At 62.7% G+C, this 26,813-nt stretch overlaps 2 protein-coding genes across 7 annotated transcripts in view; one reads left to right on the top strand and one right to left on the bottom strand.

Moving 5' to 3' along the window:
• The first annotated feature begins 1,973 nt into the window (after nucleotides 1-1,973).
• On the top strand, nucleotides 1,974-17,344 carry CC2D1B (coiled-coil and C2 domain containing 1B). The gene is made up of 23 exons (XM_038760337.1): nucleotides 1,974-2,184; nucleotides 10,098-10,251; nucleotides 10,392-10,495; nucleotides 10,643-10,747; nucleotides 12,317-12,448; nucleotides 12,535-12,840; nucleotides 12,948-13,023; nucleotides 13,242-13,322; nucleotides 13,499-13,623; nucleotides 13,893-13,965; nucleotides 14,274-14,371; nucleotides 14,535-14,634; nucleotides 14,724-14,854; nucleotides 14,953-15,081; nucleotides 15,173-15,231; nucleotides 15,411-15,527; nucleotides 15,613-15,686; nucleotides 15,779-15,837; nucleotides 15,969-16,020; nucleotides 16,186-16,285; nucleotides 16,389-16,479; nucleotides 16,703-16,832; nucleotides 17,052-17,344. Exons 1-22 carry the CDS (start codon nucleotides 2,125-2,127, stop codon nucleotides 16,829-16,831), a joined length of 2,355 nt encoding a protein of 784 aa, XP_038616265.1. The 5' UTR covers nucleotides 1,974-2,124; the 3' UTR covers nucleotide 16,832; nucleotides 17,052-17,344.
• A 1,077-nt stretch (nucleotides 17,345-18,421) lies between these two features.
• ZFYVE9 (zinc finger FYVE-type containing 9) overlaps nucleotides 18,422-26,813 on the bottom strand; it is a 70,786-nt gene continuing 62,394 nt past the window's right edge. For all 6 annotated transcript variants that reach the window (XM_038760293.1, XM_038760291.1, XM_038760296.1 and 3 more), the window contains 9 exons: nucleotides 24,537-24,761; nucleotides 24,060-24,142; nucleotides 23,581-23,685; nucleotides 22,237-22,387; nucleotides 21,786-21,866; nucleotides 20,546-20,708; nucleotides 19,969-20,074; nucleotides 19,510-19,686; nucleotides 18,422-19,229 (listed from right to left, as the gene is read on the bottom strand). In XM_038760293.1, coding sequence (XP_038616221.1) covers nucleotides 19,068-19,229; nucleotides 19,510-19,686; nucleotides 19,969-20,074; nucleotides 20,546-20,708; nucleotides 21,786-21,866; nucleotides 22,237-22,387; nucleotides 23,581-23,685; nucleotides 24,060-24,142; nucleotides 24,537-24,761 — 1,253 coding nt within the window. In that variant the 3' untranslated portion in view covers nucleotides 18,422-19,067. The remainder of the gene's footprint in view (nucleotides 19,230-19,509; nucleotides 19,687-19,968; nucleotides 20,075-20,545; nucleotides 20,709-21,785; nucleotides 21,867-22,236; nucleotides 22,388-23,580; nucleotides 23,686-24,059; nucleotides 24,143-24,536; nucleotides 24,762-26,813) is intronic.

Below are 26,813 nucleotides of genomic sequence, written 5' to 3'. Positions count from 1 at the left end.
AGAGGTCCCCCACACTCTCACATTTCTTCTTGCCTTCAGGAAATGTCTACTTGCTGCCAAACCTCTGACTTAACATGTCAAAACAGAATAATGATAATAATAATTATGGTATTTGTTAAGCGCTTACTATGTACCAAGCACGGATTGGGGGTAGGTACAAAGATAGCAGGTTGTCCCGTGTGGGGCTCACAGTCTTAATCCCCATTTTACAGATGAGGTAGCTGAGGCACAGAGAAGCTAATTGGCTTGCCCAAGGTCACGCAGCAGATCTGGTGGAGTAGGATTAGAACCCACATCCTGATTCCCAAGCCTGAGCTCTTTCCACTAAACTACGTTGCTTCTCAGAACTCGCGTTCTCACCCAAACTCCTCACTTCACTGTAGACAATACCGCCATCGGCCCTGTCTCACTAGCTTGCCACCGTGGCCTTAGCCGCGACTCATCTCTCCTTCAGCCCACATTCACTGTCACCAAATCCCGTCAGTCAGGTCTACCTTCAGAACCCCTGGAGAATCCGCCCTTCTCCACCGAAACTGCTACCAAGCTGATCCAAGCGTTTATCGTAAACCACCTTGACTACTGCATCAGCCTCCTCGCTGACCTCCCCTGCTGCCCGTCTCTCCCTACGTCAGTCCGTACTTCCTTCTGCCGCCCAGATCATTTCACTAAAAAAGGGTCTGGGCATATCTCTCTACCTTGGCAAAACCTCCAGGGGTTGCCCATCCACCAGTACATCAAGTAGAAGCTCCTCATTATCAGCTTTTGGGGATTCAATCGACTCCCTCCTATCTAGCCAACCTCATTCTTTTCCCACTACAACCCAACCCTCCCACTTGACTCCTCTATCAATCGCCCACCTACCCCCGTTCTCTGCACAGTCAGTGCTCAATCAATACGATTGAATGAATGAATGAATAGTCCAGCGCTCTGCACACAGTCAGTGCTCAATCAATATGATTGAATGAATGAATAATCCAGCGCTCTGCACACAGTAAGCGCTCAATCAATACGATTGAATGAATGAATACTCCAGCGCTCTGCACACAGTAAGCGCTCAATCAATACGATTGAATGAACAAATGAATAGTCCAGCACTCTGCACACAGTAAGCGCTCAATCAATACGATTGAATGAACAAATGAATAGTCCAGCACTCTGCACACAGTAAGTGCTCAATCAATACTATTGAATGAATGAATAGTCCAGCGCTCTGCACAGTCAGGGCTCAATCAATATGATTGAATGAATGAATAGTCCAGCACTCTGCACACAGTAAGTGCTCAATCAATACTATTGAATGAATGAATAGTCCAGCGCTCTGCACAGTCAGGGCTCAATCAATATGATTGAATGAATGAATAGTCCAGCACTCTGCACACAGTAAGTGCTCAATCAATACTATTGAATGAATGAATAGTCCAGCGCTCTGCACAGTCAGGGCTCAATCAATATGATTGAATGAATGAATAGTCCAGCACTCTGCACACAGTAAGTGTTCAATCAATACGATTGAATGAATGAATGAATGAATGAATAGTCCAGCGCTCTGCACACAGTAAGTGCTCAAACAACACGATTGAATGAATGAATGAATAGTCCAGTGCTCTGCACACAGCGCTCAACCAATACGATTGAATGAATAGTCCGGCGCTCTGCACACAGTCAGCGCTCCATCAATACGAATGAATGAATGAATGAATGAATGAATAGTCCAGCGCTCCGCGCGCACAGTCAGCGCTCCATCAATACGATTGAATGAATGAATGGGCTGCCTGAGGGAGGGGAGGGGAGGGGAGGGGAGGGGGGCCGTGCGCATGTGCAGTGTCGGCTCGGCGGTCACGTGGCGGGGGAGGGGGAGGCGAGCGGCGCACGCGCACACGCGCGCGCCGAGCCCGGCGCTTTGGGCCTCCCGCCGCCTCCCGCCCCCGGGTCCTAGCGCCTCCCTCCTGCCTGCTCCCCGGGCCCCGTCCCCCGGTCCCCCGGTCCCCCGGGGCTGAGCGAGGGAGGGCGAGGTGGGATGCGGGCCGGGAGCCCGGGACGCCGGGGGCCGTGAGCCGAGGGGCGCCGGGGGACCGAGGGGGGGCCCCGAGGAGAGGAGAGAGAGGAGGGGGGAGCGGGCCCGGGATGCCGAGGCCCAAGAAGAGCCCCCAGGCAAGGGGCCGAGGAGTCGCGGCGGCCAAGCAGGTACACAACAACAACAACAACAACAACAACCCCACAACCGCCGCCCTTAACCGCCCCCGCCCCCGCCCTCTTCCAACCTCGAAGCGGCACAGGGGAGAGAGCCCGGGCTGGGGAGTCCGACGGCCTGGGTTCGAATCCCACCACCGCCGCTTGTCAGCTGGGTGACTTCGGGCCAGTCACTCCACTTCTCTGGGCCTCAGTTCCCTCCTCTGCAAAATAGGGGTGAAGAAGACCGTGAGCCCGCCCCCACCCCCCGTGGGATGTTACCCTCCCCAGCGCTTAGAACGGCCCTTGGCACATAGTAAGCGCTTAACAAATGCCATCATCATTATTATTATTATTCTCTGGGCCTCAGTTACCTCATCTGGAAAATGGGGGTGGAGACCGTGAGCCCCCACCCCCACACCCCGTGGGACAACCTCACCACCTTGTAACCTCCCCAGCGCTTAGAACGGTGCTTTGCACATAGTAAGCGCTTAACAAATACCATCATTATTATTATTTTTATTTTCTGGGCCTCAGTTCCCTCATCTGTAAAATGGGGATGAAGACCGTGAGCCCCCCCCGTGGGACAACCTGATCACCTTGTAACCTCCCTAGCGCTTAGAACGGTGCTTTGCACATAGTAAGCGCTTAAATACTATCATTATTATTATTATTCTCTGGGCCTCAGTTACCTCATCTGGAAAATGGGGCTTAAGACCGTGAGCGCCCCCCCGTGGGACAACCTCATCACCTTGTAACCTCCCCAGCGCTTAGAACGGTGCTTTGCACATAGTAAGCGCTTAACAAATACCGTCATTATTATCATTATTATTCTCTGGGCCTCAGTTACCTCATCTGGAAAATGGGGATTAAGACTGTAAGCCCCCCTCCAATGGCTACCGATCAATCTGCGCATCAAGCAGAAACTCCTCACCCTGGGCTTCAAGGCTGTCCATCCATCCATCCCCTCGCCCCCTCCTACCTCACCTCCCTTCTCTCCTTCTCCAGCCCAGCCCGCACCCTCCGCCCCTCTGCCATCGCTAATCTCCTCACCGTACCTCGTTCTCGCCTGTCCCGCCATCGACCCCCGGCCCACGTCATCCCCCGGGCCTGGAATGCCCCCAATCCCTCTGCCCATCCGCCAAGCTAGCTCTCTTCCTCCCTTCAAGGCCCTGCTGAGAGCTCACCTCCTCCAGGAGGCCTTCCCAGACTGAGCCCCTTCTTTCCTCTCCCCCTCTTCCCCCTCTCCATCCCCCCGTCTTACCTCCTTCCCTTCCCCACAGCACCTGTATATATGTATATATGGTTGTACATATTTATTACTCTATTTATTTATTTATTTATTTATTTTACTTGTACATTTCTATCCTACTTATTTTATTTTGTTGGTATGTTTGGTTCTGTTCTCTGTCTCCCCCTTTTAGACTGTGAGCCCACTGTTGGGTAGGGACTGTCTCTATGTGATGCCAATTTGTACTTCCCAAGCGCTTAGTACAGTGCTCTGCACATAGTAAGCGCTCAATAAATACGATTGATTGATTGATTGACAGCCTGATCACCTTGTGGCCACCTCCCCAGCCCTTAGAATGGTGCTTTGCACATAGTAAGCGCTTAACAAATACCAACATTATTATTATTATTATTAGGCCCGGAGAGGGGTCATTGGCGCCCCCGGGCCCCCCGAACTACTTACTGAGCGCCTGCCGCGGGGAGGGCGCTGCGCTAGGCGGTGGGGACCGGAGCCCTCCGCCGCCGCCCCCGCGGCCTGGGGGCCTCGGCGGTCCGCGTGCGGGGGGCCGGGCCTCCGGCCTCCCACCCCGCAGGAAGAGGAAATGCCGGGCCGGCCTCCTCACCCCCCCTGAATCTTCCCCACACGGAACTCATCTTGATGATGATGGGATTTGTTAAGCGCTTACTCTGTGCAGAGCACTGTTCTAAGCGCCGGGGGGATCCAAGGTGATCAGGCGGTCCCATGGGGGACTCACAGTCTTAATCCTCATTTTACAGATGAGGGAACTGAGGCCCCGAGAAGTTAAGCGACTTGCCCAAAGTCACACGGTTGACAGTTGGCGGAGCTGGGATTTGAACCCATGACGTCTGACTCCAAAGCCCGGGCTCTTTCCACTGAGCCACGCGGCTTCACATCTTCCCACCCAGACCCTGCCCTGCCCTCCCCTCCCCTCCCGGTGACTTTCCTATAATAATAATAATGACATTTATTAAGCGCTTACTACATGCAAAGTAATGAGCCCCCTCCTTCCTCTCCCCCTCCTCCCCCTCCCCATCCCCCCACCTTACCTCCTTCCCCTCCCCACAGCACCTGTGTAGATGTTTGTACAGATTTATTACTCTGTTTATTTTACTTGTACACGTTTACTATTTATTTTATTTTGTTAATAACTTTTGTTTTGTTGTCCGTCTCCCCCGTAACCTCCGCATTATCCGCAACTCACTTCCTTCATTCCACCCGTACGTTCAATCCATCGTGAAATCCTGGCAGTTGTACCTTTGTACCATCTCTAGAATCCGCCTTTTCCTCTCCAATGACCACCACGCCGATCCGAGCCCTTGTTTCCTGCTTTGACTGCCGCCTTGGCCTCCGCGCCGACCTCCCGGCCTCCCGTCTCTCCCCTCACCGGTCCATGCTTCGCTCTGCCCGCCGGGAAAAGCCATTCATTCCGTATTTCCCCACTCCTCAAGAACCTCTGGTGGTTGCCCAGTCCTGTACTCTCCCGAGCGCTCAGTAAGGTGCTCTGCACACAGTAAGTGCTCAATAAATACAAGTGAATGAATGAATCCACTTCGGCATCAAACAGAATCTCCATACCATGGGCTTTAAGGCCCTCAATCAGTGCTCCCTCTCCTACCTCACCTCGCCAATCACCTAAAAGGACGCAATCCACAGATCGTGCTCCTACTGTAACGCCAACCTACTCTATGTACTCCGTTTCCCCTCTCGCTAATTTATCTTAATCTCCGTCGTTCCCTGAAGACCGTAAGCTCCTTGTGGGCAGGGATCGCCTCCACCCACTCTGTAGCATCGTACCTTCTCAAGCGCCTAGTGAGTGCTCTGCGCACAGTAGGCACTCACTAAATATCCCTGACGGATAGACCACGCTCGCTGCCCTCAAGGTGATCCTCCCCATCTCCCGGTTCCTATTCCTATTCCAAATTCCTGGAAGAGGCTGTATTTCCTCTCCCGACTCTGTCCCTGACCCACCACAATCAGGCCTTGGGACCCTTGGCTGCACCGTGACCGCGCTCCCCGAGGTCACCCACTGACCTCCCTGCGGCCAGATCCAAAGGGCTTCATTCATTCATTCGCCTATTTATTGAGTGCTTACCGTGTGCAGAACACTGGAACAAGGGCTTTGGAGAAGCAGCGTGGCTCAGTGGAAAGAGCCCGGGCTTTGGAGTCAGAGGTCATGGGTTCAAATCGCGGCTCCACCAATTGTCAGCTGTTGTGACTTTGGGCAAGTCACTTAACTTCTCTGGGCCTCAGTTACCTCATCTGTAAAATGGGGATTAAGACTGTGAGCCCCCTGTGGGACAACCTGATCATCTTGTAACCTCCCCAGCGCTTAGAACAGTGCTTCGCACACAGTAAGCGCTTAATAAATGCCATTATTATTATTATTACAATATAACAATAAACAGGCAACATCTCCTGCCCGCAACAAGTTTACAGTCTAGAGGGAGAGGCAGACGTGACTAGAAATCAGTAAATGGCTTCTTGTCTGTTCTGATGCTACTACTCCCACGCCCCTCTGACCATTCGGGAGTCTCACTCACCGGCTCCGTCTCTGCCCGTCGTCCTCCGAGCTGTGGGTGGGTTCCCGCCGCTAGACTGGAAACACATTATGGCAGCGATTGAGTCGCTAATTCTGTACTCTCCCAAGCGCTCAATACAGTGGTCTGTACGTAGTAAGTGCTCAGTAAATACCACTGAACGACAGACCCCCGCCCCCTCTTCACTGTACCCTCACTGCGCCAGCTCATCGGCTCACGCGGTTTGAGCCGCGTTGCCCTCTCCATGCAGGTGACTCCCGAGTCCGCCTCTCCGGCCCCAAATTCCCATCCGATCCGCGCCGTCCCTCATCCCTGCCGCCGCACGCTTCCAGGACTTCTTCACTGGGACGTCCCGGGCACCTCAGTTCAATAGGTGTCAATAATAACCATCCTTCCAAATAACTGTGGTATTTGTTAAGCACTTATTGCGTGCCAAGCACCGTACTGTACTCAGCGCTGAGGCAGATCCAAGCCAAAACGGTCCCAGGTAGGGCTCACCGTCTAAGTAGGAGGGAGAGCAGATTAGGGCCCCATATTGCAGATGAGGGAACTGAGGCTCAGAGAAGTGACTCGCCTAAGGTCACAAAGCAGGAACGTGGCGGAGTGGGGATCAGAACCCAGACCCTCTGACTTACTTCCAGAGTGACCCTGCCCCAGAACCCAGCAACCTCCTCCGTGCCGTCCCGGACCCCTTCACCGTCTGAATTCTCACCCTCAGTCTGCCCCCGAATGCGACCTCACGGCTGGTCCCGCTTCTTCCTCTTGGTCCCGGCGCCACCTGCCCCGTCCCCGCAGACCACCCAGAGTCCTCGTCCTATTGCCCTTCGATGGTTGTGGCAGCCTCTTCGCTGGCCCCCGCGCCCTCCCGTCCGTCTCTGGGCACCGCTGAGCAGATGGCGGTCCGCTCAAAGCGCTGCCCGGCCCCCATCTCGACTCTCTTTTCCTTCTCTCTGCAAAACTCTCCCTCTGCGACAAGCGGAAACTTCTCACCGGGCGCCCTGGCTTCCCCAGGCCTCCACGCCCCTGTTTACGTATACGATCTCTTTGGTAATAATAATCAATCAGTCGTATTTATTGAGCGCTTACTGTGTGCAGAGCACTGTACTAAGCGCTTAGTACTACTACTACTAATAATAATTGGTAATAATAATAATAATGGTATTTGTTAAGTGCTTACTAAGTGACAAGCACCGTTCTAAGCGCTGGGGGGGATTCAGGGTAATGAGGTTGTCCCACGTGGGGCTCACAGTCTTCATCCCCGTTTTACAGATGAGGTCGCCGAGGCGCAGAGAAGTTAAGTGAGTTGCCCGAGGCCACACAGCAGACGAGTGGCAGAGCCGGGATTAGAACCCGTGACCACCTGACTCCCGGGGCCCATGCTCTATCCTCTGTGCCGTGCTGCTTCTTCACCCACCCGCCCCCAGCCAGGTCGCTCCCTGAAGTCCTCCCAAGCCCAGCTTTCTAACTGCACCGTCTCTCTCACCTCGCCCGCCTCCATCCCCTGCCCACACTGAGCCACCGGCCCCTGAGCTCACACACTCCTCTCCACCCAATCTGAACCCTCCAGCCAAGCCACCATCGGTAAATATTTTTACGTCCATCTCCCCCACTTGAGAGCGAGCCAGGGAATGTTTTGTACTTCCCTTGGGTGTCAGGCAACGCGCTGCGCCCAGCAGACGCTCAGTAAATACCCTGAGACCCGTGGCCTCCAGTGGGGAGGAGCGGGGGCAAGTTGTGTCTAGGTAGGAGGAAAAAGGGAATGGAAAAATGGATAAGGGCTTAAAGAGCAGAGCATGGGGAACAATTACTACAAAAGTGCAGTGGAGAGTGTGAGTTCTGTCCTGTCCGGGTGATCTGGGGAGAAAAAGAAGATCAATCAGGGAATTCCTCCTTGAGGAGGGGGGGGCTTTGAAGACGGGGAGAGCTGCGGCTAGGCAGTCGTGGACCCGAAAACTCGAGGCCCGGGCACCCTCCTCTCCCCCCACGATCGACCGACCCCTCAAGCGACTCTGTCAGTGTCACTTCCGCGCCGCCCCGGATGGCCGGTGTTGGGGGACGGGGGGGCGTCACGGGCACCAAAGATCTGAAACCCGAAAATCAGTTTCCTGCTGTGGAAACCCTGGTCGCCACCGGCGGGGCCACGTGAGGCAGGTTGGCCTACAGCTGCACTGCCAGCTGGCAAAGCCCAAAGGAAGACCCTCGGGGGGAGCATTCCAAAGACGGGGCTGAGCTGGGAGGCCCAGGAGACCCATTCCTCGCCGCCGCATCAAGCAGAAATTCCTGCCCGCCCCCACTTCCTGGTGATGCCCTCTCTTACCCCACCACAACTCAGCTGGCATTCTTGGTTCTCTCCAGCCCACCTTCTCGCCCTGTGTCACTCTCATGTCCCCTGATGCCAACCTCTTGCTTGCCTCCGGCGGCCCCCGAGCTTCCCCGTCTTAGCGCTTTTCTGGAATCCTCAGTCCTCCAGTAGGCCTTAATCCTCTCAACTGCCTCTAAAACACTTATTTGATGCCACCTAAAACTTCCGTACGCAAAACTCTAGGTACGCCTAAGAAGCAGCATGGGCTACTGGGTAGGACACAGGACTGGGAGTTAGAAGGACCCGGGTTCTAATCCTAGCTTCGCCACTTCTCTGCTGTGGGACCTTGGACAAGTCACTTTGCTTCTCCATTCCTCAGCTACCCCATCTGTAAAATGGGGATAAAGATGGGGAACCCTATGTGGGACAGGGACTGTGTGTCCAATCTGATTACCTTGTATCTACCCCAGCACTTAGTACGATGCCTGGCAAATAGTAAGCGCTTAACAAGTACCACAATTATTATCGTTATTAAAACCACACGTGGCACCTGTACCCATCCTAGACACTCTACCTATGTGTCTCTCCCCCTAAAGAGGCCAGGGGTCATATTTAATAACTCCTTTCCCCTTTCCCAAGCACTCAGTACAGTGCTCTGCCCACAGAAGACTGTAAACACCTCGAGGGCAGGGATTGACTGTACTAACTCTATTGTACTCTCCCAAGGGCTCAGCACAGTGCGCCCTACACGGTAGACCGTCAGCTCCTTGAAGGCAGAGACTATTTACTGACGCTAGCGGATACTCCCCGGCATTCAGTACAGTGCCCCGTACCCAGGAAGTACGCAATACGTGCTCTCGTTTGGCAACTGGGACAAACAGGCGGACCGACGAGGGGCCGCAAGGTTCAGAAAAGAGCATCATTTCCAGGGTGGAGCTCTGAGGGGATCGTAAGGGAGAGGCCAAAGAGAAGGCTGAGGTCAGGCCGGACGGCGGGGCCCCGCATCGGCTGTTTTGGCCAAACATGCACCCGGGAAAATTCCCTTGGCAGGTGGCATTACCTCCATCGCGAAGGACAAATACATCCCTAGTAACATCGGGCCGCCTGGATGCCCCCACTGCCTAAGTGGCATCCGTGAGGATGCCCCCTTGAGAGAAGCAGCGCGGCGTAATGGATAGAGCACGGGAATCAGAAGGTCGTGGGTTCCGCCACTTGTCTGCTGTGTGTGGCCTTGGCCAAGTCACTCGGCTTCGCTCGGCCTCTGCTACCTCTTCTGTAAAATGGGGATTGAGACTGTGAGCCCCACGTGGGACGGGGACCGTAGCCAACCTGATTAGCTTGTATCTCCCCCTGTGCTCAGTCCAGGGCCTGACTGGACGCTTAACAAATACCGTGATTATTAAGCCCGGGCAGCGGGTGAGGCGTCGTCCCGAGCTCTCGGGGGGCCCCCGGGGGCCGTGACCGGCTCCCAGAAGGCCAAGGCCCCCAGCCGCTCCCGGGCTCTGGGACAGGGGAAGAGAGACTCCATTCAACCCGAACCACCCCCGCGCGGCGGCCCCGCACCATCCGCCGTGACCTGCCTGTGCTCCGTGGGGTCTGACCGCAGTGAGGATTGGGGAACCCCGGGTGGGGGGGAAGCAGGGAAGAGTCTGGGGCAAAGGGGTGGACAGTCAGTCGCCCCCTGAAGCCCCGGTCGTTCCACCCTGGGGGGCCGTCACCTCTGCGCCCAAGGTCACGAGTTCCGGCCACAGGGTGGTCGGGCCAGCCCGCCGTCCTGCGGGGCCGGGCGGGGGCCCCACGCTGCCTGACCGCCCCCACCTGACCCCTCCTCCCCCAGCTCGGGCTCTTCGTGGACCTGAAGCCCGAGGAGCTGCTCCTGGGAGCGGAGGACGACGAGGACGGTGAGGACGACGACCTGGAGGCCGAGCTCCTGGCCATTACTGGGGAAGACAGACCCCCCCGGAGCCGGCACGGATCCCCGCCGGCCAAGGGTGAGCTGGGGCGGCGGGGCCCGGGGGCTTCCCTTCTCTCCCTCCGGCTCCTCCCTGCCCCACCTCATTCTGGGCCGTCGGAGCCACTGTTGGGAGTGACCGTCCACCTGCCCACCCCCGACCCTCTCTCCTTCCCCCAGGGCCCCTCCCCATGGAGCACATTGAGAAGCTGGCGGAGGCCTGCATGAGGGACCCCGATGAGGAGACAGAAGAGGAAGGCCTGGAGGAGGACTCGGACCTGCTTGTACGTCCCGGTTTGGGGCACGGGACCGGGGACCTGGGGAGAAGCGGGCTGGGGGTTTCGGGGACCTCCTTTTCCTTCCTGGCCCCGTGGCTGCCGCCCTAGGGGTCCTCGGGGCCCAGATGACCCGTGTCTTTCCCGGAGCTACAGGCGGAGCTGCAGGAAGTGCTGGGGGAAGAAGCGCCGGGGGAAGAAGAGGTGTCAGGGAGCACGGAGGGAGAGGCAGCCCCCAGCTCAGCCCGCCCGGGGAACCAGGTAGGCCCGGACGGAGTCACACCCGAGGCCGGACGGGGATGGGGGAAATGCCCTGGGCTGGGGGAGCTGCCCTGGGCTGGGGCTGGCGTTGTGAGGCTCACGGAGACCTTGAGACCCCAGCCTTTCAGATTCCTTGCTTGTGTACGTGTATACACACACATACACACACATAAATATATATTTATATAAATAATATGAATAAGGTCATATATACATATATGACTTTCCACCATTTGCGCCCCATGATCTAGCCTGCCACTTTCCCAGCAGCCCTTTCTCCACACATTAGGCTGCCACCCGAGCCGGGACCTGCTGTCTGGGCTAAGAGTCCTCCCAGCCCCGACCATCACCCTCCTCCGTCTCTGTGGAAATGTCAGCCCTCTGCCACTCTGCCCTCGCCCACCTCTCTTTGTCGCCCGGGCAGTTCAGCCCCCGGCACCGAGCCACTTCCTCGGCCGCTGCACCCGGGCCCCCCGGCCCCAGGCTCCACTCCGGCCATGACCCTTTCCCTCCATCCCCGGGCCCCGTCACCACCGTTCCCACCAGCCCCGGGCCCAACTTCTACCACATGTTCCCTCCATCCCTCGGCCTTAGCTCTCTCGTCCTCTGGACACCTCTTCTCTTCTCTCTGTCTCCCTCACGGACCCACACGCCTGCACCCCCGACATCAACTCCGGCCAATTTCTAATTCCCTCCTGAATTGCCCGGTGCTCCCCACCGCCTGCCTCCCCCTCTGGCCCCTGGGGGCCAGCGGGCCAGAACTCCTCCACCACTTCAGCCCAGCGCTCCCCGACCCGGCTGGCTGGCACCCGCTCTGCATCATCTGTCTCCTGCTTCCCTCTTGTCCTGTCTAACCGCCCCCCTAGAAGCCCTCGCCGCCCTCACTGCTTTGTCCACCTTGTCACATTGGGCCGGCTTTTTCCCTGCAGTCTCCAAATGTGGCCTCGGTTCCTCCCCGCTCGAAAGGCCGCGTCTGGCTCCCCTGGCCCCCTCCAGCTGTCACCCCCGTCTTCCTGCTCCTGGCCTTCTGACACGGATTGGAAACCCCCACCACCTTCATATCCTCCCCTCCTTGGCCCAGTTCGTTCAGGCTATCGACCTCTTTACTCCTTCGACACCGCTTGCTTTCTTTGCACACACACGTGCGTGCACACACACACCCCACTCACCCCCCCCCGGGTGACCAGTGCCCTCCTTGGGCCAAGTCCAGTCAACGGGCCGGGCTCCACCCTCAGACGTCTCAGCCGCCTTTGGCACCGAGGACCACCCCCGACGTCCTGAAACACTTTCGGCCCTGGATTTTCCTGAGCCAGTACTTGCCCGGTCTGTGCCCAGCCCTCCTCCGTGGTGTCCACTGGCTCCTCTTGCCTCTACCCTCCCCTGATCACAGATGTCCCACCCAGCTGGGTCCCTCCTGGGACCCCTCCGCTTCTCTCCCTGCACACCTGCCGCGGCTTTGGCGAGCGGCTCTCCCACCTACCTCGCCAGCTCTGACCTCCCTCCTCCTCACTGATCTCGGGGTGGCGGGCCACGGCAGGGGACGGACCGCGGCTGGGGGTCTCTGGGCAGGTTTCGCCGGCGGGCAGCGGCGGGCCGCTGGGGCTGCTGGAGGAGCGGAGGGCCGCCTACCGGGAGGCCGTGCAGAATGCCAGGGAAGCAGGCGAGGCCGCCAGGCTGCGGCGCTACCAGCGTGGCCTAAAGGTTCGGGGGTAGGGTGGTAGGGTGAAGGGGGTGAGGGAGGAGGGGAGAAGGATGGAGGGAGTGGTTTGACCTCCCCTTGCCCCCAGACCCTGGAGACGCTGTTAGCCGCCGTGAGGAAGGGTGAAGACATCAGTGAAGATGAGATCCCTCCCGCCGTGGCCACGGGGAAGAGGATGGTTCCACCGCCTGCGCCGGCGGCCCCAGTAGCAGCCGGTCCGGCCCCGGCCCCCAGTCCCGGCCCCCGGGACTGCTCCGCCGGGGTCGGGCCCCCGCCGCCGTCGGGGACCCGAGCCCTGCTGCAAGAGCGCCAGGCACAGTACCGGGCCGCGGCCCTGGCAGCCAAGCAGCGCGGGGACCTGGAGCAGGCGCGGGCCTTCCTCACCATCGGCAAGGTCAGCCCCTCCCTCCCGGCCCCGGCCCCGGCCCGGTGGAGCCGGGTTCCGTCTGGTGCCCCCCACCTCACACCCGACCCCTCCCCTCCGCCGTCTCCCCCGTGCAGAGGTTCGGGGCTGTGCTGGACGCCCTAGAGCAGGGACTGCCGGTGGACTTGAGCGCCGTGCCACCGCCGCCACTGGGTGAGGAACCCCCGGGCTCAGTCATCGGTGTCCGTCCCCCCGCCCCTGCCCAATCCAGCCCGCTCCGGCTGGCCCTGGCCTTGGCCCCAGCCCCTCTGCCCCTCTGAGACAGCGGGTTCTGGGGCCCTGCCCAGGCAGGCCGGCGGGGGCCATGGAGGGGATGGGTCGCTGCAGCCTCCGCCCCGCCCCCCCGGCAGCTCAGTCTCCCTCGCTCCCAGACCCCAGAAGCCCAGGGGATACCCCGCCCCCCACCCCCGGCCTGGAGCACTCACAGCCGGTGACCGCGTCCAGAGCCCCAGGTAAGGGACGGCCCCGGCCCCCAACCCCCGGCCGACGGCAGAACCGAGGCACCGACTGGGGAGGGGCCGCGGCCAAGAATCCTCCCCCCACCCGGCTCCTCACCTTCCCGGCGGCCGGGAGGGTCAGTGGGAGGTGGGCAAAGGTCCCCACCGCCCCGCCACCCCTCGGCTCGTAGCCCCCGTGTCCGCGTCGGTGCTGGAGGCCCTGGAGCAGAGGCAGGAGCGCTACCGCGTGGCAGCGGAGCAGGCCCGGGCCGCCGGGCAGGAGCGCAAGGCCCGGATGCACGACAGAATCGTCCAGGTCTGGCCCCGGAGCGGAGGACCAGGGGGCGGGGGGGATGGCGGGGACGGGGACCAGGAGCCCACTTCTGGACTCTAGCCCGAGCCCAGTGAGAGGCCTGGGGCAGGAGAGGCGGGGAGGGGAGGTCCGGGCCCCCCGGGGAAGGGGGAACCCCGCAGCAGCAGCAGCAGCAGCTCCCCCGCTCTTCCCTGGAGCCATCACACAGAGGGTGCTCGGAGTTGAGGTGTCCCGGCGGCTCCCTGCCCTCTGACCCCGCCTTCCCACCGCAGCAATACCAGGGCGCCATCAAGGCCCATAAAGCTGGCAGAAAAGTGAATTTTGCGGAATTGCCGGTCCCACCCGGTGAGCGTCGGGGCCCGGAGCCGGGGAGCGGGGGTGGGGCCGGTCCAGGGCTCTGCCCACTTTCCGAGGCGCGGCCGGGGGAGGCCCGGTGGAGCCCGGGACCGGGGAATGAGGCCAGCAGGCCGGCCGAGAGCTTAGCCGACCTTCAGAATGGGGGGGTGGGGGAGATGAGCTGAGCAGCCCTGCCCTAGCCTTCTTGCTCTTTGCTTGTTGAGGGTAAACTGAGGCCCAGCGGGAGTCAGGACCCCTCCTGGGGCAGAACAGTGGGGTGGGGGAGGAAGTGTGATCCCCCTGACTGTCCCATCCAGGATTCCCCCCGATCCCTGGCTCCGAGCCCCCCGACTCCACCGAGGAGAACAACATTAAACAACAGGCCGGACCCAGCGCCCCCCAGGAGGAGCAGGAAGTGAGCCATGTGGCACCTGGGCCCCGAGGACCCCCGGGGGGGAACCTTGGGGAGCCCCAAAAGGGCAGGGGGGGGGCCTGCCCAGCCTGGGCCCAGTTGTCCCCCACCGGGGTGGGCCTAGGGATTTCCTGCCACCCCAGTCCTCATGTCTCCCTGCCCCCAGGAGGCGCCTCCTACAGCGGCCCCCACGGCCAAGGGAGCGGGCCGGCCGGCCCACCCGTCGCCCCCCGCCAGGAGCCCCCCGGAGGTGTCGGTGCCCGCAGGTGCGAGGGGCAGGAGGAGGGGCCGGGGTGGAAGGGAGAAAGGGCCGAGGCCCCGGGGAGAGGCCGTGCCCACTCTGCGGGCTCCCTAGGATCCGGACAGCGTCCGGGGCAGTGCCCGGCGGGGGCCGCGCGGACCCAGCAGAGCGGCCACGTGGAGCCGGCGGGGCCGGGGGCAGCCGAGGCCCCCGAGGGCGGCGGCGGCGGCGGCGGCGGCGCCAAGGTCAGTCCCACCCGGGGCGGGGGGAGAGGAGAAAGGGGAGGGTGGGCCACGAGGGACGGGCTCACCAGCCGATGGGATCGCGCCCCGCGGGGAGGCAGGCGGCTTCCCCGTCGACAGACGACGACGACGACGACGACTTCATCCTCGTGCACCACGCCGACGTGCGGCTCTGTCAGGCGGAGGACGTCTTCGCTCAACTGCTGAGGCTGCTGCGGGAACAGCAGCAGGTACCTTCCCCCGGGACCCTCCCTCCCTCCCTCTGTGGCCCCCTCGCCCTCCCCACCTGCCACCACTCAGCGCCCTGTCCTCCCCCCGCAGCGCTGCTTGCTCTACTCCACCCAGTTCATGCACTTGGGCAACGTGGAGGAGACCACCCGGTGAGTGTGTGCGTGACCGCCCCGGACCCCTGGCCTCACCTCTTGGCCCGCGGAGGAGGGGGTCAGCTAGCTGTCCGGAGCCGGGGGGTCGGGGGCGGTCGGGCCGCAGCTGCCGAGCCCCGGCCTGGGATCCAGGGGTCCGTCGGGACCTCCCCCCACGGCCCCCGCGCCCCTCTCAGGTTCGAGAAGTTGGCCCAGGATGCCGAGACGCAGGTGGAGATGGTGCAGCTGGCCCGGGCTCAGGGCCGGCCCCCGCCCCGCCACCGCTTCGAGGAGAGGACCTTCCGCACCGTGAGGTGGGGGCGGCGGCGGTCTCGGGGGCTGGGGGCGGCCCACCGCCCACAGCCTCAGCTCTCCCTCCTTCCCTCCCTCCCTCCACAGGATCTTCTCGGAGCTCAACAGCACGGAGATGCACTTGCTGGTCGTGCGGGGCCTCAACCTCCCCGCTCCTCCAGGTCCGGCCCTTCCCGGCCCACCCCCGGGGGAGGGGGGCGGCAGGGTACCTGGGGTTACCCCTGACACCCACCCCCCTCTGTACACCCCCCAGGGGTGAGGCCCGATGACTTGGACGCGTTTGTGCGGTTCGAGTTCCCCTACCCCAGTGCGGTGAGTGCGGGGGCTGCCCCGGGTGGGGGAGACGGGATGCACGAGCCCCCGAGGCCCCCCGCCACCGCCCCCGTCCCCTCCCCGGGGCCTCCCCTCCGGACTCAGTCGCCTTTGGCCCGGCCCCTCCTCAGGACCAGGCTCAGAGAAACAAAACCGCCGTCGTGAAGAACACCAACTGCCCAGGTGAGGGCCGGGCGCCGCCCCCGTGTACGCCCCGACCGCCCGCCGGGCATCTCTCCGCGCGTGCCCCCGGCACCGGGCCCGCCCCGGGCATCTCTCTATGCGTGCCCCCACCGCCGGCCCCCACCGTCTCAAAGCCTCCTCGCCCTCTCCCTCCTCCCCCTCCAGAGTTCGACCAGCTTTTCAAGCTGAGCATCAACCGCAACCATCGCAGCCTCCGTCGGGCCATCCAGGCCAAAGGACTCAAGTTTGAAATCTTCCACAAAGGGTGAGACTCCCCCTGCCCCACCACCCCCCCCGGCGCCCCCCCGGGCACCCTTCTCTCCTCTAAACCCTCCCCGTCTCCGGCCCCCGCCAACCCCACCCCCCAGGTCATTCTTCCGAAGCGACAGGTCGGTGGGAACGGCCCACCTGAAGCTGGAGAAACTGGAGTCGCTCTGCGAGGTCCGGGAGATTATGGAGGTGAGGGTGAGAGCGGGGCCGGGTGCCGGGCTCCATCTCTGCGCGCCCCCAAGACTCCGGCCCTCCCTCGGAGCGGGGAGCGAACCAAGGAGGCTTCTCCCGCTCCGGACGCCCTCTTGGCTGAAGCCCGGGGATACCGGAGCCTCGGTTCTCCCCGCCTTCCACACACGTCTCGGTCCCCGGTCCGTCCGTCCTTCCCCTCCCCTCTCCCGGCTCTTGGCAGGTCCTGGACGGCCGCAGACCAACCGGAGGGAAGCTGGAGGTGAGAGTGAGGCTGCGGGAGCCCCTGAGCGGGCAGGACGTCCAGACGGTCACTGACAACTGGCTGGTCTTGGAGTCCCAGGGCCCCTGAGGTGGGTGCAGCCGGTGGGAGGGGAAGGGTCCGGGGAGAGGAAGCCGGATTCTAATTCAAGGCCCCACAATCCCAGAGCGGCATGGTTTCTTGGGGTGGGGGTGGGGGGGGGTCACAGTCCGATCCCCAGCCTCCAGGCCAATACTCAAGAGTTGGCCCTCTTTCCTCTCTTTGGAGCTGGGGGACAGGGCCGGTTCCCAACCTCGGCTTTCTCTTCCAGGGTCCCGCCACCCCACCCGGCGCCCGAGACGCGCTGACCCGCGGAGGCCAGGGCGGGACGGGGCCGGATCGGATGGCCTCACCTCTCCCCAGCCTCAAGCTGCTCCCCTGATGCTCCCGCCCCCCGCCATCTGCCTCCCGAGGCGTTGGGGATGATGGGAGGGGTGGATGACCGCTCACTGGGCGCCTTCTCCCTCCCCCGCCAAATCTGTGCCTTCGTCGCTGACCACCCGCCGCCGGGCCCCCGGATGGAAGAGCAGAGGAGGAGCCCGGCTCCCCGCCCGGCCCACACCGGGACCGTCACCGGATCCCAGGCCCCCGGACCGGCCCGGCCCCGACAAAGCTGTCTGTGACTCTGTCTTCCCGAACAGAGGGAGACGAGAGGAGTGTGCAATTTCAGTCCATTTAATATACAAAACTACATGTCGAAACCAAAAATAGAACCCCGATTTTCTGGGCAGTTTAACTAGGAGGCGTGTCCCGGATCCCGCCGGCCCCTCGGGTGCAGGGGGGCCTGGAGCGGGCACCGCCGCAGTCTCGCCGGGGGGGGGTGAGGGTGGCGGGACCTCCACCCGCAACTCAAACCAGGATGGGCACGGGGCCACGGGAGGGGTGGGGGCTGCCGGCCGAGGGTCCGTTAAGCGGGCAGAGGACGGGGGTGAGGCCAGAGCCCGCTCCCTGGGTGGCCTAGTGAAGGCTGACCCCGCGTGCCCCCTTCCCCCTCCGTGCCCAGCTGGCGCAAGGCCAGCGCTAGCCCGTCCGGCTAAGGTGGGCCAAGAACCGTCTAACTGCACGTGGCTTGTGTGGGAGCCAAGAGAGGGGGTGGGGGGGCCCACCCGGGCCCCTGCCTAAGGTGAGCAGCATTGAGCGGCGCAGGCCTTGGGGCTGAAGGGCGAGCCGGGCCCTCGGCACTGGCCCCGAGGCGGCTCGGCGGAGGGGACCCTGGGTTGGGGGCCGCTGGGGGTAGGGGAAGGGTGTTCAGTAGCCTGACTCGGAGTGAAGCGCAGGAGGGTCATCCCAAAGGGAGGGCGGACCCCAGGAGGGCACCGCTGACGGGTGGGCCCCGGCCTAAACTCGCTGCTCCTAGCCAACCGCTCTGGGCCTTGGGCCCCTCGCCTGCGCCGCGGCCGGGGCAGATAGACAACATCCCCTCGGGTAGCCCGGCGGGGAGCTCCGGCCCCAGCCCAGTGTGTGGGCAACCTCGACCGCCACAGGCTCCCCTGCAGTGTAGCAGGATGAGGGCCCGGGCCTCTCCAGAGAGAAAGGGGAGATGCCCCGCGTGGCCCGGCCAGCCCGCCCCAGGGCCGGTGGGAGGCAGGAAGGGCCTGGGGAGGGAGGCCGCGGTGGGGGTTGGGGGGGGGGGGGGGTAATCGGGACGTGGGCGGAAAGGGTGCTGCCCCAGTCAGGCCCGTGGGTGGGCAAACGGCCCGGCGGACTAAGGGTGGGGAGTTCTGAGCCCGTCGTCGGTAGGCCAGGCGGGGGCCTCGGGCCCTAAACCCCTAACGCCTCAGGAGGCGGGCCCCCGGCTGCAGCCGAGCCCACCGGACCCTACCTCCTCCCCGCGGCCCGGCCGAGTCCCGGGGCCCGGGAACGGGCGGCCCCCACGGTGCCTCTCCCCAAGCTGCGGGTGCACGGGACAAGACGGCCGAGTCGCCTTCGGACCCTCCCCGCCCTCTCCCCCGGGGGCCACCCCGGCTAAGCGGAGGGGGGGCTACCGAATCGCGACGAGTCCGACAGTAGGGGAGGGTGGGGAGAGGTGGCAGGGGCGCCCGGCGGGGTTCTCGTCTAGGCGGCGACAGGGGGATGAGCGGCAAGGGGAGCGGGGCCGTTAGTACGGAAGCTGCCCCCCCGTCCTCTCGGGCGACGATGCATAGAAGACTGAGTTACGGAAAGGGCCGGGCCCTCCCCCGGCTCCCGGCCCCCCCGCGTCGATAGTGTCAACCGAAGCTGAATCTTCCAGTTTTAAAGTGCAAATGATTCCCGGGCGGTTGGGCGGTTGGCGGGGGAGCCGGCGGCCCTAGGAGATGCTCTCCAGGATGAAGAACTGCAGCTCCATGACCAGGGGGCCCTCGCTCAGCTGGCAAGCCCCTCCGTGGATGACCGGCACCAAGGCACTGTCCAGGTCCTTCATGTACGGGGAGGGCAGCGGCTGCCCGTTGCTGCCCGCCTGGTAGCCAACCTGCCACGAGAGGGGACGAGAACTTGCGGGCGGCCGGCCGGCCGGAAGCCCCGAGTGAAGCCCTCGGGGAAGGAAGGGGGCGGGCAGGGGGGCAACCGGGCTCCTTCCGCCCGGCCCGAGACCAGAGAGGCCCCAGGAGGGAGCGCCGGCCCGGGCCCCGCCGGGGAGAGAGGCGGGCCCGGGGTCGGGGGGCACAGCCAGAAGCAGGAGGGGGCGGGCCCGGGGCCGAGGAGCAGACACGGACGGAGGCTCTTGGGGCCCGGCCCGCGCGCTCACCCACCTGGTCCGCATCCAGGGTCACGCGCAGCCCCAGCTTGGTCATCCCGTCCTCCTTCAGCAGCTTGAGGTGGGGGCACAGCGCCAGGCAGAACGCCTTGGCCACGTGCTCCGTCAGCCGGCTGTGGTCGGCCGGGTCGCTCAGTCCACTGTGCTGGTCGTCGTTCTCCAGGAAAAACACCTGTTCCCAGAGAGAGGAGGAAGGTTTACTCCACCTAGGGAACACCAGCTCGCCCGCCCGTCCACCCTCCTCCCATCAAGTGGAGGAGCGAGGCCCGAGAGCCGGTTCTGATGACCAAATGGGCCCCGGCTCGGCAGGATGCGACGGGAGGAACGGGGTGGGCGCCACTGGTGGGGGTGGGGGTCCCCAGAGCGGTCTGGGGTCGGGGTGCCGGGGCGGGTGCACCCGCAATCCCAACGGGGGCCGGAGCGGGGTCTTCGACCGGGAGGTCAGCCTCCTCACCTCTGTCCACCGGATGACCTTGCCGTTGGCTCGGTACTCGGAGCCGTGAAATATCTTCACGCTGGTTATGGACTCCATGGCCTTGCCGTCGATGGGGCTGACCACCCTGGGGAGGAAGGGGAGGGAGGTGGCGGCCAGTCGCCGCTTGGGCTGCAGCCGTCGGCCCCCAGACCGTCCGGGCTGAGCGGTTGGACCAAGGGGGTGGCCCGGGCCGGCCCACTTGGAAGCTACTACACAGACCGTGCGAAACCCTCAACGGCGCTTACGGATTCTCGGTTCCGCCCGGTGGGCGCCACCCATCTCTGCCGGGCAAAAACCTTTTGTTTCTCAAGTGGAAACAACAACCTCCCCGTAACCCCAACGGACGCAGACACCCGCACGCACATTCCTTCTTCCTTCACCCACTGGCCCCCCGAGAGTCCCCGAAAAGTCTAACCGGGCGCCTTCCCCAGTCCCAGGGTGTTCCCGGCTCACGTCCCAGAGACCAGGGTGGGAGAGCGCAGCTGGGCAGGCCGGGGACGTGGGGTCGGGGTTCAGGGGCCGGACTCTCTCCCTCCCTCCCTCCCTCCCTGCTCACCCCTTGTTGACGTTCTTGTCGTCGGCCACCCACTGGACGTGGATGTGCTCCTGGGGGTCCTCGGCGCCGGCCTTTCCACAGGTGATGGTGAAATCCTTCATCTCCCTCAGCGCCTGCCGGAGCGACTCCATGTTCTCGGCCGTTATCTGCACCATCACTCCATCTGGGAAGGGAGGCCCGAGGGATCGGGGATGGGCACGGCCTGGCCGCGACCCGGGGTGGAGGTGGGGACCCAGCGCCCAGCTGCTATCAATCCTCCAACATAGCTCCTGGCACCCTGTCTGCCGCTCTTCTCCACGAGTGCCGTCAGTAGCACCCACGATACACAGACACGTTACGTTTTCTTTGCCTCTCGCCATCAAAAAACTCTCCGCAAACAAAATTCACGACCACTTGAACGCTGAATGATGATGACTACTGGAATGTCGACGGGGTGGCCCCGTCCGCCCCCGGGGCCAGGGCCTCCGCCAACCCGGCCCGACTCACGCGGCCCAGGGTCCGGACCGTGAGCCCGCTGTTGGGTAGGAACCGTCTCTAGATGTTGCCAACTTGTACTTCCCAAGCGCTTAGTCCAGTGCTCTGCACACAGTAAGCGCTCAATAAGTACGACTGAATGAATTAATGAATGAACAGTGGCCGCGGGGGTCGCCGGTGACCCCAGCGGCCGGTTCAGAGCGCTCAAGGTGGACATAAATCCCAAACCCGAGCGGCCGCTCCCCGCGCCAAGCGGAGGGGCCCGGGTGCCCCCTTCCCCAGCCCGAGAGCCGTGCCGTCGCACGTGCTCTTCCAGCCCGGCACAGCCGGCCGGCGTGTGCCCCGGCCCCTGGGCTCAACCCCGGTCCGCCCCCGCACACGGTGCCACTTAGACAGTTCAAGCTCCCCTCAGGTGGCGTGGGCGGGCGGTGGATCCCCCGGGCCAGGTCGGATAGCTGGATTAACACAGCCAGGCCACGGGTTAGCCCGGAGCCGGGTTTGGAGGCCTTCGGAGGGGCGGCTGAAGGCCCCCGCCCGCTCCGAGGTGAAGTCCCCACCCGGGGGAAATTCCCAGCGACCCCCACTTTCAGCACTCTGCCCCGAGTTCCCGGCCTCGGGTTCCCGCACCTAGACTCCTCGCGCCCGCTCCTCTGGTCAGCCCGGAAAGGAGCCGGCCGGGGGCCCGACGTTCCCGCCGGGGCCCTGCTGGGGCATCCCGAGGCCCAGGTCGAGCCGGCCTCAGGCCCGCCTGTGGCCCGTTCCTTACCTTCCACGATACTGGACTTGGCCAGATATCCCGAAGAGGCTTTCAGTGCTCCGCTGAACACAAAGAAGCTGGCGCCGGTCACTGCAATGGCCGGAGAACCAACTCAGTCAGGTTTCGGCCAAAAGGATCAATCGACCGCGCAACGCCCTACGCCCACGCCCGCACCGGGGCCACAAGCCCGTGCCCCGCCGAAGTGGCGGCCCATTCGGGCCTGGGGAGCCCCGAGTTTCCGCACCTCTGCGGGACTCCTCTCCCTGCCTGAGTCGGTGGCTCTGCGGCAGGGACTCTGCCACTCCCCACGACCCCAACCCCGTTTCCAGGTCCGCTAGCGGGATGCCTCCTCAGGTCCGCACGGCCCCGGAAAGGGCCCGGGCCCGAGCGGTGCCACTCCTCCTCCCGATCCCGCCACCCCCCGCCCCGCCGTGGCCCCCGCCCCCACCGCCAGGCTCACCCATTCTGGGTTGGTTGTGGATGCTGATGGCCTGAGTCTGGTAGTTCCCGTCGTCGTTCTGGACGCACACGAGGTGGGAATCCGCCTTCTCATTGAAGCAGGCCCCCCCGGCCAGAACGTGTTCGTTGGACTTGCTCATGACCTTCATCATCTGGAGGCAGAACCCGGGGTGAGCCGGCCCCTCCGGCCTCGGCGGCCTCACCCGGCCCCTCCCCGCCCTGAGGCCAGAGGACCAGGACTCCCCGTGGCACCTTCCCGGCTTCCTCCTGGGCCTCCGGGAGTTCCGGGGGCTAAAATTACTTGAGCTAATTAGTTTCGCTGCCCCATCTCCCATCCACGGCGACCTGAGGGGCCCAAGCTCACTTCAACTGCTCTACATTCAAACACGTCCCCTTCCTTCCTTCTTCCTTCTGTCCTTCCCTCCCGGCAGCCCCGTGCGCGCTCCAGGACTCGCTCTCCCGGCCCACTCCTCCCTGCATCTTGCAGGCCCCCGCTTTCAGGCGAGGGGTGACCTGACCCCCGTGGAGTCGCCGCAAGCCTCCACGCCCGGCTGCTTCTGCCCAGTAAGTTTTCCGCAGAACAGCAGCAGAAAAGTCTGAAGGCTGCCGCCTCCGACGACAAAAGCCCCAAGCTATTGACCATCCGTCCTTGCCTCTGCTACTCAGATGCCCACCGACTTCTCCTTGCCAAACCCGCGCCCCTGAACCACCGGCCGGCCCAGCTCTGAAGCTGCCCTGTTTCCACCCCACTGGGGTGGCCCATCGGCCTCTGCTCCACCCGGGGAAGGCGGCGGAGGATACAGCGGCAGCGGGAGGCCTTCCCCACCGTCAATCAATCAATTAATGGTATTTATCAAGCACTTACTGTGTGCAGAGCACTAAGCGCTTGGGCGAGTACAGTAGAAACTGTTGACGCGATCCCTTCCCTCAGGGAGGTAACAACCCAGAGGGGGAGACCGACACGAAAATGATTGACGGATAGGGAAAAGGTGACACGTACCTGGGTGGGTACTTATATAACGGGGCCTTAGATACGCACAGAAAGGCTACAGGAGCCCTCTGGGGCTGACATCAGAGCCACAAAACCATTTTCAAGAGGAACAGAGATCCACGCTCCCGTGGGAACCTGACGTGATACAATGGGGCTAGAGCACTCATGATGAGAAAAGGAGCACGTCAGCCACAACACGAAGGCTGGCTCCGTACGGCCCTCCTCCAGAACCAAGCGAAGACAGGCGCCACCAGATTTTACTGGCCGTCACGGAGGAAGTCGAGGCGCTCCCTAACTCTCGTCCCTTCAATTTGGGCAATCCGCTACCGTTCCCACGGGGCGCTGACGTCTTACCTCGTTGTATCGGTTACTAGGAATTTTGATGCTGGTTTTCCGCACTTCCATGTCAACTACCAAGCCCTGGACCCCCGGCAATGTGTACTGGTAATTTCTGAAGTCCTGGGGAAAGGCAAATCGAAGGGCACCGAAACAGCCATCAGTGAAGCGACGGGTCTCCCGACAACGCAGCGACCCCCCTAGCCGGGCCGGGGCTGCCCCGGAGCAAGGCGGTCCGTCGGCGAGGCCGTCTGAAGCCTTCCCTCCCAACCGCCCGGCCGGCTCTAGCAGTGGCGGTGACCAGACCCTCCCAACCCAGCTCCGGTGGCAAAACCAGTCTCTGCTCCCGGGAGCTCAGTCAAGTGCCCTGTCCTCGGGGGGTGCTCGATCAACACTACTACCATTGCACCTCCCTCTCCCGAGCGATCGGTACAGGGCTCGGCACCCGGAATGCGTTCGATCGATACCGGAACTTCCTGCCACGGTGACCGACTTACCGCAAGAAGATTCATGATGGTGTGTCCCGTCTCTCCAAACAGGGGCTTTCGAAAGCGGACGCTGAACAGCGGGCACGGGTAAACTGCGGGCACGGATAGGACAAGACCTGTTCAGAGGGAGGCCCGGGAACCCCAACCTCGGCGGTCGGAGGCTGTTTCCTTCTCAACAGATGGCCGATCCCCGGTTGTAGAAATCTAGATTCCTCAGAGCTCCTCCCCGGGATGTCCCGGCACGCGTCGGGGTCCCCGTGCGGCCCCTGGCCTGCCCGCCGGCTGCCCGGGCTGCAGCTCTGCTCGGCCCAGCTCCTCCACCTCCAGAGGTGCCGCTCTCTAAAGGGGGGCAGCCGCCCGGTGAATCCCCCTGCTCGTTGACAGTCGCGGCTGTGTCCTCTTCTGCTCGTGGGGGGGGGCCCGGCCCGCCCCCCCAGGGCCCACGCTGGCCCCCTCCCCCCGACCGGGCCCAGGCGCTTAACTCACGGCGGTACTCGGCTCCGAGCCGCAGCATCAGGCGGATGGGAAACACTTTGGCCCAGGGCGTCTCCCACTTCTGGATGAGGATCCCAAACAGGTAGGGCGGGGTGGGGAGCACCAGGTCCTGCAGGGACTGGTACGTGGCCGTGACGTACAGGAAGCCCCCGTGCTCCTTGCTGCCCAGGAAACTCTGGCTGAAAAACGAGTGCCCCAAGCTGCCCACGATGCTGCCTGAAACGAGACGCGCGTTAGTCCTCCTCCCCGGGGCCACGCTGAGCCGGTCTGGTACGGCGGGCACCCCCCCGAGCCCCCGGCCGTACCCCCGGGAGGCCCGGACGGAGACCATCGACAACCCAGTAGGCCAGCTTGCCCTCGGGGACGTCTTGCCGGTGCCCCGGCGCCCACGGTACCGCCGCCCCCCCCCCGGGCAAAGGTACAGAAGAACGATCCAGAGAGAACCCTGGGCAAAGGCTCACTCTTCCCGGCCCCCCAGGCTCAAGCTGCCCTCCGCCGTTTCTAGCCGGGGGGCGCGGGTGTCCACGTTAGGTCAGTTCTTTATGCAGCTGCTTATTTGGCCTTTTCTATTAGGAAATCTTTATACGCCTGTCTCTCCCACTCCACTCTAAACTCGGTTCGTGCCTACCAACTCTCTCGTATTCTCCTCTTCCAAGCACGCAGTACAGTGCTCTGCAGCCGGTAAGCGCTCAGTAAATGCCATCAATCGACTGGGTCACTTCACGGCTCTGTACTTACTAAATGCCTTCACGGCACTGCACCCAGCGGGCGTCCAAGCAACGCTATTCTTACTATTTCTCCATCTCCACCAACCCTCCTCGTCCCCTTCCCCCGACCCCCAGCTCCAAGCTGGGGGTACGTGGACGGTTCTCTGGCCAGAGGGGAGTGAGGAGCCGGTCCGTGATGCAGACACGGTGACCCAGCAGCTGGCCCTGGAGGGGCTATATCACCCCACCTTAGGGGCGGGGGGACGAAGATGTGGCAAAATGCGGGGCCCGGGGAAAAGGGGAGAGAGGGAGTCACGGGTGAACCTGGGGGGAAACCCCCTCCTAAGGGTTGCAGAGCGGGAGTCTGCCATAGTTCAGCTGGCATCATAACGGGGGAGTTGGGCACCACCGGGCTTGGGGATCGGAGGTTCAACCCCACATCCCACCACCAGCCACTCCAGCAGAAGGGGGGTGCGGGCCTCAGCAAACCCGGACACGCACAAATGTGTCCACAGATCCTAGAGTTCCCTCTTGCCATTGTTAAACAAGAACACGGTCAATCCCTTGAGAGAAGGGCGGGCAAAGGAAAACCGATTCTTTCCCTGATGGGACCGGCCCAACTGCGTATTCCCGGGCAGTCGGCCAGCCGGGATCGTTCGCTTCCCCAGACTTTCCCAGGGAGCTCAAGAGGGGAGGAATACGGACGCGGTCCGACACCCGCAGCCTATCACATCCCTCCTTCACTCATGAAACCATTGTCAGCGCCCAGCCGCAGTCACTCCCTCCCTTCCTCTGACCCTGCTCCTCAGACCCGAAACCCCATCGTCCCCAACCTCCCCACTGCCCAAAGCAGCACTTCTAGGCCACTTCCTGCCTGCAACTGACATCCCTTCCCCACAGCCAGGTCTTGGGGACCAGGATAGTTGCCTTCTAAGGAAGGGCACGACCCCAACCCACTCACTCAGCACCGGGGTCCCCGACCAACTTTGCTCCTCCAAACCAGCTCATCATTTCAAAGAAACAGATTCAAGTGGAATAGTTTGCTGGGACCCAAAATCTAAGGGGAAAGCCAAATAATGGCATTTCGAATTCGCAGAAGCGGAACGAAGAGCCAATTCTGCGTAAATAATGCTCAGGAGATTCAATCACTACTCAAAGACGACCAGTTACGTCTGACCCAGAATACTGGTTGGGGAGGTGTCGGATGGTGCGGGCTAAGTCACTGCGGGAGGCGGGGGCGAGTGTACAATTGTCCTTCTTGGATCACTGGGGGAGAGATGGGATGGAGACTGGAGAGTCAGGGGTGTGGGAATGGTCCATGGTGGGTCACGGCGGGCAGAGTCAGGGACCTCGGATGGCACCCCACTAAACAGGAGGATCAGTGCGCCTTACAGCGAGCATTCTGGTGCTCCCGTCAGAGGCGGAGTCCTGGGCTAGACCAGCTGTGGGCTAAACCCAAGAGCATTGATACTCGTGGTCTTGTGTTGACCCTTGCCCTATTTCCAACTGGACAAACTGAGGCAGGGGTTCTCCCTTCTCAGAATCCAAGCCTGGGCCTTTC

The sequence above is a fragment of the Tachyglossus aculeatus genome, chromosome 18 (genome assembly GCF_015852505.1).
Source record: "Tachyglossus aculeatus isolate mTacAcu1 chromosome 18, mTacAcu1.pri, whole genome shotgun sequence".
Taxonomy (NCBI): domain Eukaryota; kingdom Metazoa; phylum Chordata; class Mammalia; order Monotremata; family Tachyglossidae; genus Tachyglossus; species Tachyglossus aculeatus.
The sequence above is the reverse complement of the archived record's forward strand: the minus strand, read 5'-3'. Positions and strand labels throughout refer to the sequence as shown.